Raw genomic sequence first — 15004 nt, forward strand, 5'->3', positions numbered from 1 at the left:
ATTGCTCAATAAAAAACTGGAAGCATTTTGGAGAGAACTATGCCCAAATTCCCTAAATGTTTTTTTTTAATTTTTTGTTTCCTTTTAAGGGGGGTTTTTTTTTGGGGTTCATTCTTTTTCTTTGTTCCGGTTTTTGTTTTTTTGTTCCAATTTTTGGTTCATTTTGTTATATGGATATTTCTACTCTTGATTAAGATATTGTATTTGTGCAGCTCATTTAAAAATGTAATGTATAATTAGGAAATACAGGTTAATAGATAATCATCTATAGTAGTCAAGCTTGTAGTCATTTTATTTAGGTCTTCTAGGTTTTATAGAGGTATATTTCAATTATGTATTCTTCAAATCTTTCAGAGATCTTCAGAATATGGCATTTCAAATCTTTTAAGAATCTAGGACTTATCATAACAATGAGACACATCTGCTCCTGGCAACACCAATCTGCTTCAAGAGGAAGATGGGCATTGAAGAGGTTCTCAATGGAGTTTGTTAGCCATTTGGGCAAGAAACTGCTCTTGTCTGGATTGCTGGATGGTGTGCTGTGTGAACTGGGCATGTAAGATCCACAGAGTTATGACTGCTGAACTTGCCTAAAGGTGAGACTGTTCTTAAGGGTTCCTACTTCATAAAATGTTTCTGCAAGACATTCTGCAGGACACAGAAGAAAGTAACTGACAAACTGCCAATATAGGTGAGACTGTCTTTGTAATTTCCTGCTTCATGGAAAAGTCTTCCATATAATAATGGGCCAGTAGGCTTAAGATGGGTGCCTACAACATTACAGAAAAACTTTGAGTGACTGTCCAGGCAGTGAAATGTCTCTTTCAATTCTAGAGTTTTGGAAGTTGTTTACAATGCACTTCCTGTTTACTTAGGTAACATAATACCCTTCTCGAGTCTTTGATGAAGTTGAAGAACAGATATAGTTTTTCTTAGTTATGATAAAATATAAAGTAGATACAATATTGTAACTATAATTCTTGCTTGATAACTGTTTTGTAATTCTACTATGTTAAAGTTAAAACCTTCCTTTTTATTTAAACAGAAAAGGGGAAATGGTGTAGGAGGTCTTTCTGTATATGTGTTGCTTTTATTGGTTAATGAATAAAGAAGTTACTTTTGGCCAGTGACTTAACAGAATAGAACTAGGCAGGAAAACTAAACTGGATGCTGGGAGAAAGGAGGCAGAGTTAGGGAGAAGCCATGTAGCCCCGTCAGAGACAGACATCAGATGGAATTTTACCTAGTAAGCTGCAGCTATGTGGTGATACACAGTTTAGTGGAGATGGGTTAGTTTAGGATATAAGAGTTATCCAGAAATACACTTAAACTATTGGCTAAACAGTATTACAAATAATATAGTTTCTTATGATTATTTCGTGGCCTGGGTAACCAAAAATGAACAAACAGCCTTCTACTAAAGCCTACTAACAACACAAACAAGCAAATCAAAAGCAAATTTCTTCACTAATTCTAAAGCCTTCACCTATTTCTCCACTCTTGTATTTCATTACTCTTTCAACAAGTCACCTAGGTAGAAGTAGCTGGTGAGTCTGCATCTCAGAACACTCCATATTCCAGGTTTTCGGCACTGTTTTAATTGAAAAACAAAAAGCATATAATTTACACCAGAGAACACATTCTAATATATGTATGCACTGAAAATTAATTAAATAAGTTACCTTTAGTATTTTATGAGATCATTTAAAATTTACTCTCTTAGCAAACTTCAAATGTATTGCATTATTACTAACTGTACCATGCTGTACAAGTACAATTTTCAGATATCCCCAAAGTCATTCTTTCTAATTTGACTCTGTAACCTTTAACCAACCTCCTCCCGTTCTATTCAACTCCCAGTCTCTAGTCATTGTAATTACCATCATACTCTCTCTCTCTCATGAGTTCAACATTTTTTAGTTGAATATTTTGACTCTTAAACACAAGATCATTTTACCTTGCATCTTCTGTAGCCAGATCACATAATTTCCTTGCTCAGATGGGTATTCATGGTATATCAGGAAATCATGACATTGCTAATGTCAGCACATTCATTTTAATTCTTGCTTATTTATTATGCAGATCAACATCTTCATTATTCATTCAATAGTTTTGTTTCTGAATTGGGAACTCTGCACAGACGCCTAATTAGGGAACGTCTTCCTTTTCCTTTGGAAGGAGGTTTTGGTGTTCTATAATATATCAAGGGCCACTTGCTGTCATCATTCTGTGATGTTGGCCTGGGTTATGCAAGTCTGGTATAGAAGAAGGAGGGTCCCAAATGCTGTATATATAGGAAAGCAGAACTTCACGTATTCATTGGATAGTTGTGTTCTCAGTTCACATTTCTCTTTAGCATTTTTGTGTAGCTCAACGTGATTCTTCAAAGTTGTACTGTTCCGTTTGAGGGTGACAGGTACAAGGTGGAGAGACCTGATAGGGAAGACTGTGTCTCCCTCCATTAACCATGTCACTGCATCATCTTGATTTCATGAAGTCTTTTATGACTTTAATGAAAAGCAAAAATGACTCAGTATGTATAAACAGGTTAGGTTGTCAATTAAATCTGGGTATTTATCAAAAAGAAGGGGAAAATGAATAACAGAAACATTTGCAAAACATAATGTGAAAAGAAAGGTTTATAGGGCTTGAAACTCTTTTGATATCCATGAAAAAACTTTACAGATGTCAGTATGTACTTGCTTGCTTGACAATGTCAAATATCAATGGGGATAAAAATTTATGATGATATCAAAAACAAGGAACTCAGGAGAGGAGGAAGACTGCTGTGAAATAATCCTTCTGTACACTGTGTGAATATATGTTGTTATGATTAGTTTAATAAACAAACTGAATGGTTAATAGCTGGACAGCATCAAGTGAGGTGGGAAAGTCAACCAGAGAATGATGGGATGAGAAAGGGTGGAGTAGGAGGAGTCACAAGTCAGATGGAGAATGAGTCAGACATACTCAGTGGGATAGAGGTAAAAGCCATGAGCCTTAGGCAGCACAGAGATTAAAAGAATGTTGTAAGAGCTAGTAACAAGCTTGAGCTATTGGCCGAGCATTTATAATTTATATTAAGTCTCTGAATCAGTTATTTGAGAAGTAGCTTCAGGTTATTTCGGAGCAGGCAATCTGGACAGGAAAACTCCATCTACAAGAGACTCTCCTGCCTTTTCATTTTTGGTCAAAGTTGGGAGAACAGCAAAAAGTGAAACCTATCAATAGAGCAGAGGATTTCCCTCAAGTGATTGTGCCAAAGGACTGCAGTCAGCAGTTAATTTTATCTTGGCAGTGTCTTGTTTTTGTTTTTTTGAGACAGGGTTTCTCTGTGGCTTTGGAGCCTTTCCTGGAACTAACTCTTATAGAGCAGGCTGGCCTTGAACTCATAGAGATCTACCTGCTTCTGCCTCCTGAGTGCTGGGACTAAAGGCATACACTACCACCGCCTGGCTTTGGCATTATCTTTTTAAGCACAGAAGAAAACAAAGTTATCCATTTGAGATGCTGCAATGATTATAAGAGTCCCCACACTAGGAATTCATTCTCCTGTAAAGACTCCTTTGCCTGAGTGCTCTTTCTTCCCCTCTCTCCCCCTTCTGTCTGTCTGTTTCTGTCTCTGTCTCTCTCTCATGTGTGTGTGTGTGTGTGTGTGTGTGTGTGTGTGTGTGTGTGTGTCTTTAATCCTCTAAGGAAGTGCAACTTTTACATAGCAAATAAGAAATTTCAATTGTAAAATTATATCTTAGGCAGAAACCAGTTTCTACTCCCCTGCTCTATAAACTCTGAAGATGTGAATGCTTCCACAAACAGACTCCAATTCTCTACAGTGATAAACTCAGGAAATGGCAGGTTTTATCTTAAAAGGAGTTCAATTGCTACACAAAGGCACTCATCCACAAATAATAGAATTCTCAAATTGGGATAAGTGTGCTTTTAAGAATTTTTATTTCCATCGTTTATTTCAGATAACGCTTATGGATCAGGTAACAGAGCACTGAATTATAGAACAGATAGGAAAACCCTAAAAGGGAAAAAAATTAGGGCAGGTCTTTATTAAAATTTAAAGTATGTCTTTGCTAGATTCTTATAAAGAGCCAAATAGGGTATTGAAATCTCTGGAGATCACCAGTATAATTTCTTTATCATGTTCCATTTAAAATTTAATTATGCAGTCTACAACAAAAAGAACCTGATCAGTCTAAATAGGTCAGGCAGTGAGTAACTTAATGATATTCTGAAGTTTCCCTTGTAAGGAGTCTTCTTCTAATAGTGTGTTACACATCAGAACGCCGTATTATAGAACAAGTGTAATTTAATCCCGTCACTACACTCTTAAAAATATCTATAAAGAATGAAATGTTTTGATTTAGGTACTTTGGAGAATTAATGAAAACCATGTTCTGGATAGTGCTGCCTGTGATTGATGAGACATATTTGCAAATTCAGGTGCTCCTCGACCTATGATGAAGCTGCCTCCCCATCAGTTCATCTCAGGTTCAAAATAGCCCAGATGGAAACTACAGCTAACCTATTAAATGCTATAGTCTTTTCCACCTTATCTTAGGCATGCTCATAACCCATATAAGAGCCTATGGTTGGGCAGCCATCTGACACAAAGCCCTTTTATAATAAAGCACACTGTCTCATGCAAAGTACTGGAAAGCACTGGCCATGCAGAGCACATAGGGCATCCACTGTGTCCCATGGTTGCATGACTGATTGTGAACTGTGGATCCCTGTTATTATACACATGAGAGAAGAATAGTAGAACCAGGAAAAGAGAAAATTCAAAATTTAAGGAATGGTTTCTACTGAGTGGATAGCTCTCTTGTGACATTTTAGGTTGAATCATAGTAAGGTAGGACTTATTGTTTTCATGTATTATAACAAAGTCAAGTGACTACGCATGCACACACATATACCCCCCATTGCATAATTTAATGCTTGGAATACTTTGTTTTGTCTTATTGTTATTATTTGTGAGTATGTGTGTGTGCGAGCATCTACATATGCATGTGTGGGCATGTGGAGGCCCAAGGTTGATATATTTTCTCTTTATTTATTGATGTCACATCACTTAATTGAACCCTGAGCTTGTATACTGGATGGCTTACCCTCCTGACCCTCTCCTGGCACCCCGCCTCTGCTTCCCCAAGCTATAACTATAAGCAGCAGCCACATCTGCCTGGCTTCTCTGTGGACTCTGGTGATCCAAACTCCAGGGCTCATCTCGTGCAGCTAGAGCTTTACCCCCTGAGCCATTTCCCCAGCCCTTGGCAGACTTGGTTTTAAACTGCCAAATGTGTCATTAATAATTAGAAATCTAGGCAGTGAAAAGTGAAATCTGAATTAGTGATTTATATATATTCACTTGCTCCCTCAAGCTTCACCTAATATTCTTCATTAATTTCCTTATTATGATAACAAAGAAAACACTGTGTAAACATTTTAAATGTATCATACCACTTATTTCTCAGAGAGCCTGTTCTCTTATTGTCTCCTTTACAGATGAAGGAAAACAAGGCATTGTGAAGTGAAGGGATGCACACAAGTTCACAGAACTAAATGGCTGGGCAGGGACATTAATAGAAGTTCGAGTTTGGATCCAGAGTACAGAAGCTGAACTATTTTGCTGGGCAGCTTCTTATAATGCAGTATGCTGCCATCCCCTACATAGTAACACTACTCAAGTGTTAGAAAAAAGGAAAGCAATTAGCTAAAGCTGGCCTGGAATGAACCACAGTATTAACCATCATGTATCCATCACTGGCTGTGTGCCAGGTACTTAGCTAACTACTTTTCATGGATCATCTCCTTGTAGTGACTCTATGAGATGAATATTAGAAGGTTTCCAAATTTATAAATGAGTAGAAGAGGTAGACACATTATATTCACATAATCAGGAAATAGCAGATAGAAAATTCAAGTTTATCTGAGCCTCATGCCTGGTCTTACAGACTCTGTACTGACAAACACTCAACAGTAACTACTCTAGACAGCGTATTAACAGCCCAGCCAAATAAATGGAACTCTTTTGGGGCTAAAGATTATAAAACATTGAGCAGAGTGGGAAGAGTGAAGGAAGGCAGAAATCACACACCTCTTCCAACATTGTTTATTGTTCTGATCCCATACCCCTCCATTCTCAGTTAATACATTTATTCATTCATTCAAATACCTATTACTTAATTCAAATATCTACTTACTCAGACAATCAACACTTATGCAAATATTTATTCAGTGCCTACTATGTTCCAGATAGTACTAAGCACTGGGGCTAAACCTTGAATAATAATGGGTTATCAATATATTTTTTATTTAGTATAAAATGTATAAATGTCTCCTGGAAAATGACATGCATGTTGTCACTGGGAACTTTAGAAATAATAGACAGAATGTAAAAGTGTCCAGGGCAAAGAAAATCTTATTGAAAAAAAGTTCTCCTATGCTGTGTCAGGAAACCTTTCTATACAGTGAATATGAAATATTTTTGCATTGCCACGCTATGCCTTTCCTACCCCAGTGAATCAACTCTGACACTACAGTGCAAAATCAAGCTTAGAATATATATCAACAAATGATATGTCTTTATCCAGTGAGTATTTGTTTACAGGTACAGGCACTGGGCTAGATTTTGCTTGTGACTGTAACGTGTCCCTAACCCCCCAAATGAGTGGGAGATTATCTGTGAGAAGAGAACAAGAAACGGGGAGATAGCAGCCCGTGGGAGAAGAAAGAAGAGCCGATTGCAGAGTAGATCTCACTTTCATTATTCTTGTTTTTATTTCGAAAATGGGGGCTTACATAGTCATTCAACAACTATTTTTTGATTGTCACTTCTGTTCTGTGTCTGGCAAAGGATGTAACAAATTGGGCAGGCGATGAGGATATTGTTCTGTGTCTGAGCAGGAAGACAGCCCCTCATGGTCATGGACAGACAGAGATAATAGCAACCACTGCACAGACAACACGAGATGGCAATGGGATGGTGTGTACATGTGTCTCACAAGGAGCTGCTAAGTACAGGGTGCTCAGGAGACGGTTCTCTGAGGAAGGAAGGGGGAATAACAGCCAGTGGGCCAGAAAAAAATGGGAATGGAGAAAGAGAAGAGAGAGGTAAGCATTTGCAGTGGCAGAACAATGAGCTAATGCATGGAAGTCAGTGATCAGCTTGCTTTTTCTTTCTGTAGTCCAGAGTTCTCCAACCAGTCATGATCCTGTTCACAGTTATGACTTCTCCCATCGCTCTCAGAGGCTAACTTTAACCTAGACCTTCCCTCACAAGGGTGCGCGAGGCTTGCCTTCTAGTTGCCAAGTTCACAATTCGTACTAACTATTGCAGGTGCTTCCTTTCTCCTCTACACACTATGTAGAAGGGCAGTGTATCTAGCACTGGGGTCGTCTCTACCTTCCCTACTAGATTAAAACAGCAGAGAGAAGAAGTGGTATTTTATCTCTGTTCTCCCACAGCACCTACTCTTGGCATATACCTGGCACTCAACATAGCTTTGTTAAATTAGTGAATACATAATGAAACGCATCAATATGAAGCTACAATGAACACAGGACCCAGGATAGTAGAGGAAACTGCTGTTTTCTGGGCTTTATGAAAAAAGAAGGAAGAAGTGTGCGTCTTTAAGCTCTTTACTGAATAAGAATAAGAATAAGAAGTTGACCTGGAAGAACAAAGGTATTTATCCACTACTTTCTAAGGATCCCCAGGGAGATAGCATTTTGTATTGAGGACAATGAGAAATATGAGTTTGTGTTAGCTACCAAAGCTTCCACAGAGAACTAAAGCCCTGACCTTAAACCCTCTAGAGCCACAAATAGCAACTTGAGCCACGTGAGCTTATCTTAATTCCCTTTCCTTACACCTTTCTTCCTTGTTGCTTCCCGACCAGGCACATCCATGACATAAATACGGTTGATGAAAAATGGTAGAGTCCATTTCAAACCCCAGAAAACAAAGCTCTACACATACTATAGGGGTTCCAGGGTCAGTACTCCACATGTAAAACTACAATGAATGACTTTGATCTCACAGTCCCAGAGAAGCAATTTTATTGCCTTGGTAGAGACTCTCAAAGACTAATGCAATGCTCATTCCTTGTAAATTAGGAACTGGCGTTTTATTCCTTATATGGATTTTTCTTGTCTTATGAGGAGGCCTATGCTCTGATAAATACATAAACTGAAAATACGATTAAATCAAAAAGTATACGATGCACCTAATATATGGAATTCCTTATTCTGTAGTACAAGTCACCCCCAGAGTGGGATCAAGGGGGCTCATCCCGAACTTAGAAATCAGTATGGAGAGTGTCACATTGCCTATGGGTAGTCTCAGATATGTCCAAATCCCCAACATAATGTCTAATGTGGCATATGGAGACTTATTGTTTAGGCCAATGACCTGATTTTTATTTGGGAGCCAAGTAGTGAAACTGAGAGAAGAGAATGTTGGGAATTGCAAGATCTAGGGACATCATGGTGATACTATTTTCCCACCATCATAGGAGATGTAAAGGAAAATTATTAAGGTGCTGAATTTGAATGCAACAGGAAATATTACTTTTTTCTTTCCTAAAGCTAACCTTTAGCTCTGACTCCTACTGATTGATGCAGAAATCCAGTAGAAGGTGGCAGCTCGCTCCCATGCCTAATTATTTTAAGTTTCCCTGGCTGATACTTCATGTTCTTCGCAGAGTATTCGGAGTTGTAGGTTCTGTGTCTAAGAGCCGGCTCATGAATCTCTCTTGCAGTACTTAAGATGCTTCTGTGACAATCTATTAAATCTCTTTATTTTCCATACTGTTGAGTCTATAACCAGGGACTGTGCCAACAGGGAATTGAACTCCCTTTTCTCTCTTTCAAAAGCAGCAGTTGACGGCACATGATGATATTACAGCTTGAGTAGCTGTAAGTCCTAAGTATATACATTTACTCTGATATCCAAGATTCATTTTTTTCTTTGTATAGGCATCATTTACATTAAAATCCAGCTTATCATTAATTGAGTGTCTCCACTCCATTGAACAATTGAAATTTCATCATGATTTCTTTTTGAACACATCTATCTAAACTAACCACCCTTCAAAAGAAGAAACAGATTTGGGGAAACATTATTACAGGGGTGGAGAGATGGTTCAGTTGGCAAGGTTCTTGCCTTGTAAGAATGAGGACCTGAAGTAGATTTCCAGAAGTCTTTTTAAAAGTTGGGCATGATGGCATGTAGTTGCAATGCCAGCCCTGGGAAAGCAGACAGGAAGATCTCTGAGGGAAAGGGGCTAGGGTACCAAGGGCCAAAAATTCCAACACTTCAAACCAGAGAGACTTCCTTAAAAAGAAGTAGTAAAAGAAGATGAAGAAGTAGAAAAAAAGAAGAGAAGAAGAAGAAGAAGAAGAAGAAGAAGAAGAAGAAGAAGAAGAAGAAGAAGAAGAAGAAGAAGAAGACCATAATACAACAACAGAAATGCTGGCTGCCCTCACACACCAAAAAAACAAACAAAGAAAAAACCCACAAGGTGGATGGGGCTTGTAAAATAACACCCGAGGTTGTCCTCTGACTTCTACATACACAGACATACAATTTACCCAATATACATGAATAACAGATACACACATACCCCAATAAATAGTTGTAATAGAAAAACTGTTCAGATTGCTGAATTGTCTTTTGCTACATGTAAAATAAAAGAAAGAAGTCACTTGTAAGATAAAATTATTGTTTTCACAGTTCAAGGAAGGGAGCAAGCATCCTATTTGCAGGACACTTCAAGACGAGTATTATAGGCAGTTGGTTTAAATGTTTGTTTTAATCTTGACAAGATTGTTGGTTTTTAATATTTATAATATAATTACATTGCTTAGAGTGCATGTTGCTCATGTAATCTAATATTTTTCTGGTGGCATATTATTACTAAGCTTTAATTTCAGCAACAGCAAGAATTCAAAAACACATTTAGGTTATCATTAGCAATGGAAAATGGAGCTGTTGCTTGTTCAAGCACCTTGTGCCTGTATCTTGTTTCAACTTCAAAGCATTTTTAGCTTTTGAGGTACAATCCATGCTGCATGATTTGTGCATTTGTACAGGGTATTATCAACCTGTGACCAGTGACTTGAAAGTAACACCACGGCAGGCAATTAAAGGTGAAAAATTTCACCGCCCCCCAACACACACCAGAGCAGTTGTTTAAAGGCTTTTTGGGAAATTTCATGACAGTCAAAGCCAATGAAGACGGAATCATAATGGTGTTATAAAATGCACTGTCTTCCTTCCTAGCCACACATCACTAGCTGGCAGTTGCCTGGATTGCAATTTCCCATTTCTCTTAGATGTCACAGCAAGAGCATGCTTTTATGACTAAAAGGATAAAAAACTCCAAGTGTCATGTTGCACTAATGATTAGCCGACAAACAAACAAAATAACTACAGATGCCTTGTTCTAAATGGTACCCAGGCATCAGAGGGCTCATTTCCTAGTGACAGGCGGAAGAGATCTGAAGACAGGTGGACAGCTGAACAAGGTTGAAATACCGCTAAGGTGGTGCAAGCAAATGTTCGCCAAAGAAATGGTTTAGACACTAAGGGGAGCATTCATTGTGAACTAATTACATTATTTTATGTTAATGTGAGAAGCGAAATACTAGTCAATGGATATATCCCAAGCTGCCCCTGGAGAAAGCCAGCAGAGCACCTGAGGCTGTATTAGCTGCGTAATTGAGAAACAACTAACCCTATTTCTCACACTTTCAAACAAGCCTGAAAATGACTCCAAGTTGCAGTTGGAATTGAATCGCCACTGTGCTGTTGATTTTCAACGTTATTCAACAATAGAATAACAAAAATTCATGACAAAAAATAAATAGGCTCATTACCAAAATACCACCCAGCAAACTGAAGAAGAGAGCATTCCGTCCCTTGGGTAATAAACCAGCTACAACAGGAGATCATTCCTGGGGAATACATGAATGGCTGCTTGGTATTCACAATAAAGCACTGGTTAATAGAATTCAGGAAGCTCTGCAGATTTTCAGACATATGAGTAATTTTCATCTGCATGATTACAGCACGGTGTGGGTCTTCTCTGACAATACAGAGGTGGTCCGTGTCTTAGCCATAATATGAAAGTTTGGAAGTCATTCCTCATTCCATTATTTCAGGATTAACTTCTTTACCACAAACATGAGTAGACACACAGCTCTCCCCGTCTGCAAATGATGGGATGCTCATCCCTTGATGGCAGACGTTTTCCAAGTGGAAAAGCATTATGACAACAAACTCAGCAGTGATACATAACTCAGAACACTCTCAGAGGTTTAACCCTGCAAACAGGCAAACCTTTAGGATGCTTCTTTGAGACACTCTCCAAAGAATGAAGACACACACTAAACAGTTTTTGGAGGGGGAAGGCCACATCAATCACAATTCAACAAACAAATTTTTTTAACATATAAAAAGCAGCTGGACTGCTTCTCTCTTCCAGGTTGTGATAACCCATAACCTCCCATTTCCTAGTGCTAGTCAGAATCACATTATTTGTTCCTTGTTCTTTCCTTGAGATTATCTTAATGACCATTCAATAGTTTCCCAACAATTCCCCTGAGTCATGCTAATTAATTTTCAACTGGTTATTAAGTACCTTCAAATACTAAGCTAAGGCTGGACCTAGATATACAATGTTCAGTACAATAGCTTTTAAAAGATGGTACCCCATTACTTTCTTTTTTCTCTTTTTCTTATTTGAACTACAAAAAAATTTACAAGGTTCTTTAGGGGAAGTACAGGGTTCTTTTCTAAATTAATTAATCTCTGAATACAATAATAATTGATACATTAAAGAAAAAAGTATCTCAGATTATCAGTTCTTTTGACTCCAATGAAGGAATCAGCACTTTTATTATTTCTATGGCAAATATATATATATATATATATATATCACTGTCATCTATCTATCTATCTATCTATCTATCTATCTATCTATCTATCTATCTATCTATCTATCTATCATTTAAAGACATAAAAAGAATGAGAAAGATTTTGAGAAATCATTCTTAGATATTAGCCTTGTTTCTTCTTGATGACATGGCTTCCATGTGACTCAATGTGTCATACATAGCCTCTTAGCACAATAATGAGAAAACGAGAAGCCCACTTAAAGAAGACACAGAATTGTTCTCTGTACGCCTCAAAAATCAGGAGGAAAATAAGAAAAGCCAGCTGCTCACCTTGGAGGACTTCCAGATAATTCTGTGGCAGTCTCTCTGTTAGACAAAAAGAAAATGAGCATGATTAAATTCATCCTGGTAAAAATCAATCGTATCATGTTATGCCACAAGACAATATGTGAAGATGATATGGAACATGCAGTTGATTTATTTCTGCCTAATTTCCATAAACATTTCAATGGCTACTTTCAAAGGAAATTTTACACATATGTGACATAACTGCTTCTACTTTCTGTTGGTAGACTTTAACTGTCGTTAAGACACTGCAATTTAAAAATGGACAACATCCAGAAGGAAAGATGGTGAGAAAAAAGTCCCAAACTATCTTTTATATATTTTCAATGAAATAGAGCATGGCAATCTCTTTCTAAGAGTCATTTAAGAGCAGAGGACATTGGGAATGTTGCTATATGTTCTTGGTCACCTGCAGCTTAGAGAGCAGTATGGGCAACACAAAATTCAATTCTTTCAGCAACAGATTATGGCTTCTCTCTCTCTTTTTTTAAAAAAATTCTTTCTTATGCACTGTGACTTTGGATCGCTGAAGACTGGAGTTATCATAATTCAAATGTGTAAAAGAAACATGAATAACAAAAGGCTGAATAATGTAATAATAAAAATGACCAGACACTAATTTTAAGACTAACTTTCTCCTAACCAACACATTGTGCTTTTCAACCAGAGATTTATTCTTGTAAACATAAGGGAACAGAGGAAAGTCTGAGCAGAAAGAAGTTTTATGCTGTAATATTTTTAAAGCAAAAGAAGGAGTTGCAAAGACGGCTCAGTGATGAACGGAATGGACTGCTTGTCCAGTAGACCTGGGCATTATTCCCAGCACCCACATGTGGGCTCACAGCCATCTGCAACTCCAGTTTCAGGAAGCTGATGCCCTTTTGTGGTCTCCATGGGGAATGTATGTACATGGTGCGCAAACATACACGTAGACAAAACATCCTTACACTTTTTTTTTTAAAAAAAAGTAAAGGAGGGCTCGACTCTAGACTAAGGGATTGAAGATGTAATTTTCAGAAGCAGCAATTTGATGTTTAATTTAGTGTCATGTGATCTTTTAAGGACTCTCATTCAAGATATTTACACATATAAAAAAAATCAAAGTATTTACACACCGCAAATGTGGCTCACAATCACCCAATGGTTTTTGACTTTCCTAGAACTCATGTTTCAACCTGGTTAGGAGGGTCAAGTATTTCCTTTACTCATTCAAGAAGTCTAAATAAAAAAACTTCATACTCCAGGAACCTTTCTGGTCCTTGCAGCTTCTAGAACTGCCTGCCTCTTTATACCTCCTGTCTATGGCAGTGTCTGACTACTGCAGGGAAGGGATGATTCTCACAGTGCCATGTTCCCTTCAGAAGAAAAATGAATGATTGTGAGTTCGGCTCTCTTGGAAATGCTCCTTTTCAGCAATCATATAATAGTGAGGCTTCTGATTTCCTTACTGTAAAAATAGCTTTCGGGGAGAAAGTTTCCATTCTTTCAGTAAAACTATCCCGAAGGCATTGGACACAACCCATATTGTTGAATCTGTGCATGTTCATCTACTCTTTTATATGTGTGTTTGTGGGGGTGTGTGTGCATGTATGTTAATTTGGGAGTTTACACATGCCAGAAGATGTTTTTGGGTACCTACTCTATCAATTTCTGCCTTATTCGTTTGAGACAGAATGTATCTCCCCAAAGTATCATTTGTAAGAGGCTTAGCTCCCACCTGGTAAACTCGTGCATTGAGAAATGACTCGATAATGAGGGCCCTGACGCACTCAGTGCACAATATCTTGTTGGGAGGCAGTAGCAGTGAGGACACAGGGACTAGCGGGAGAATAGATCAGGAAGAACTAGTTCCAGGAGGGTGTGCACTGCTCTCATTCCCGGCTCCTTGTGTCTTTGTTCTCCACTTGACCCAAGGGACTGAAAACTTTGAAACCGTGAGTCGAAATAAGTCATTTCTCCTTTAAATCTTTCCCTCCCAGTGGTGAGAAAGCAACTAACACAGCGACACAGGATGTTTAGTGGCCTCCCAGTGTTCCATTCACTAAACATCAGAAATATCCACCCATCGTCTACTCTGTTACAACTACCCAAAGTAGCTTTGGACATTGCTGAATGCCCTCCAGGGACAAAACTGCTTTCACTAGTAATGATGCTGACAGAACGAAAGAAATACTCAAGATTCGCCTCTGTTTCAAATGTTCACTGGATGAGCAACATTCTCCAGTGCCATGGAAGACAGATGGCTAAGCCTTCACAATAATCCCAGCCTTGCTTTGGCTCCTCCTACTTAAGTTTCCATGCTTACAGAGGGTACTGCTTCCCCTACCCACTGAGAATAGTAATACCATTATCCAGTTTACACTTAACTAATCATGATGTAGAACTGATTGAATGTAACTGTAAAGAATGTTCTTATTGCTCCAAGAACTAAATTGGACTCTTTGGAAAGACAAAATTCAGAACTTAAGAAAAGTTATGTGGGATTAGATCTATGGACAATAAAATTCTAAACATTGAGGAAAGGATGTGAGTCTTATAAGTGTCTTCAATTTCTTGCTTTTGTAAAAAACAACAAACAAGCAAAAAAAAAAACCCAATGAGCTAGAAATTCCAAATCATGACTTATGGATAGATTTATGTGTACAAGTCAAAATAGAAGCCTACGCAGTAGATTTATCTACTCAAAGAGAGGTACTAGCCCTGCCTTTGCTAGAAAAACAAAACAAAACAAATGCTGGGTAAGAAATGT

General features: G+C 38.0%; 1 protein-coding gene across 1 annotated transcript in view; it reads right to left on the minus strand.

The window, feature by feature from the left end:
• The window catches only part of Celf2 (CUGBP Elav-like family member 2), a 521002-nt gene that overhangs the window by 397645 nt on the left and 108353 nt on the right, over positions 1-15004 (minus strand). Inside the window, exon 2 of the mRNA XM_005354871.3 lies at positions 12241-12276. Within this exon, the coding sequence (XP_005354928.1) occupies positions 12241-12276 (36 nt within the window). The remainder of the gene's footprint in view (positions 1-12240; positions 12277-15004) is intronic.

The sequence above is a fragment of the Microtus ochrogaster genome, chromosome 16, assembly GCF_000317375.1.
Source record: "Microtus ochrogaster isolate Prairie Vole_2 chromosome 16, MicOch1.0, whole genome shotgun sequence".
NCBI lineage: Eukaryota > Metazoa > Chordata > Mammalia > Rodentia > Cricetidae > Microtus > Microtus ochrogaster.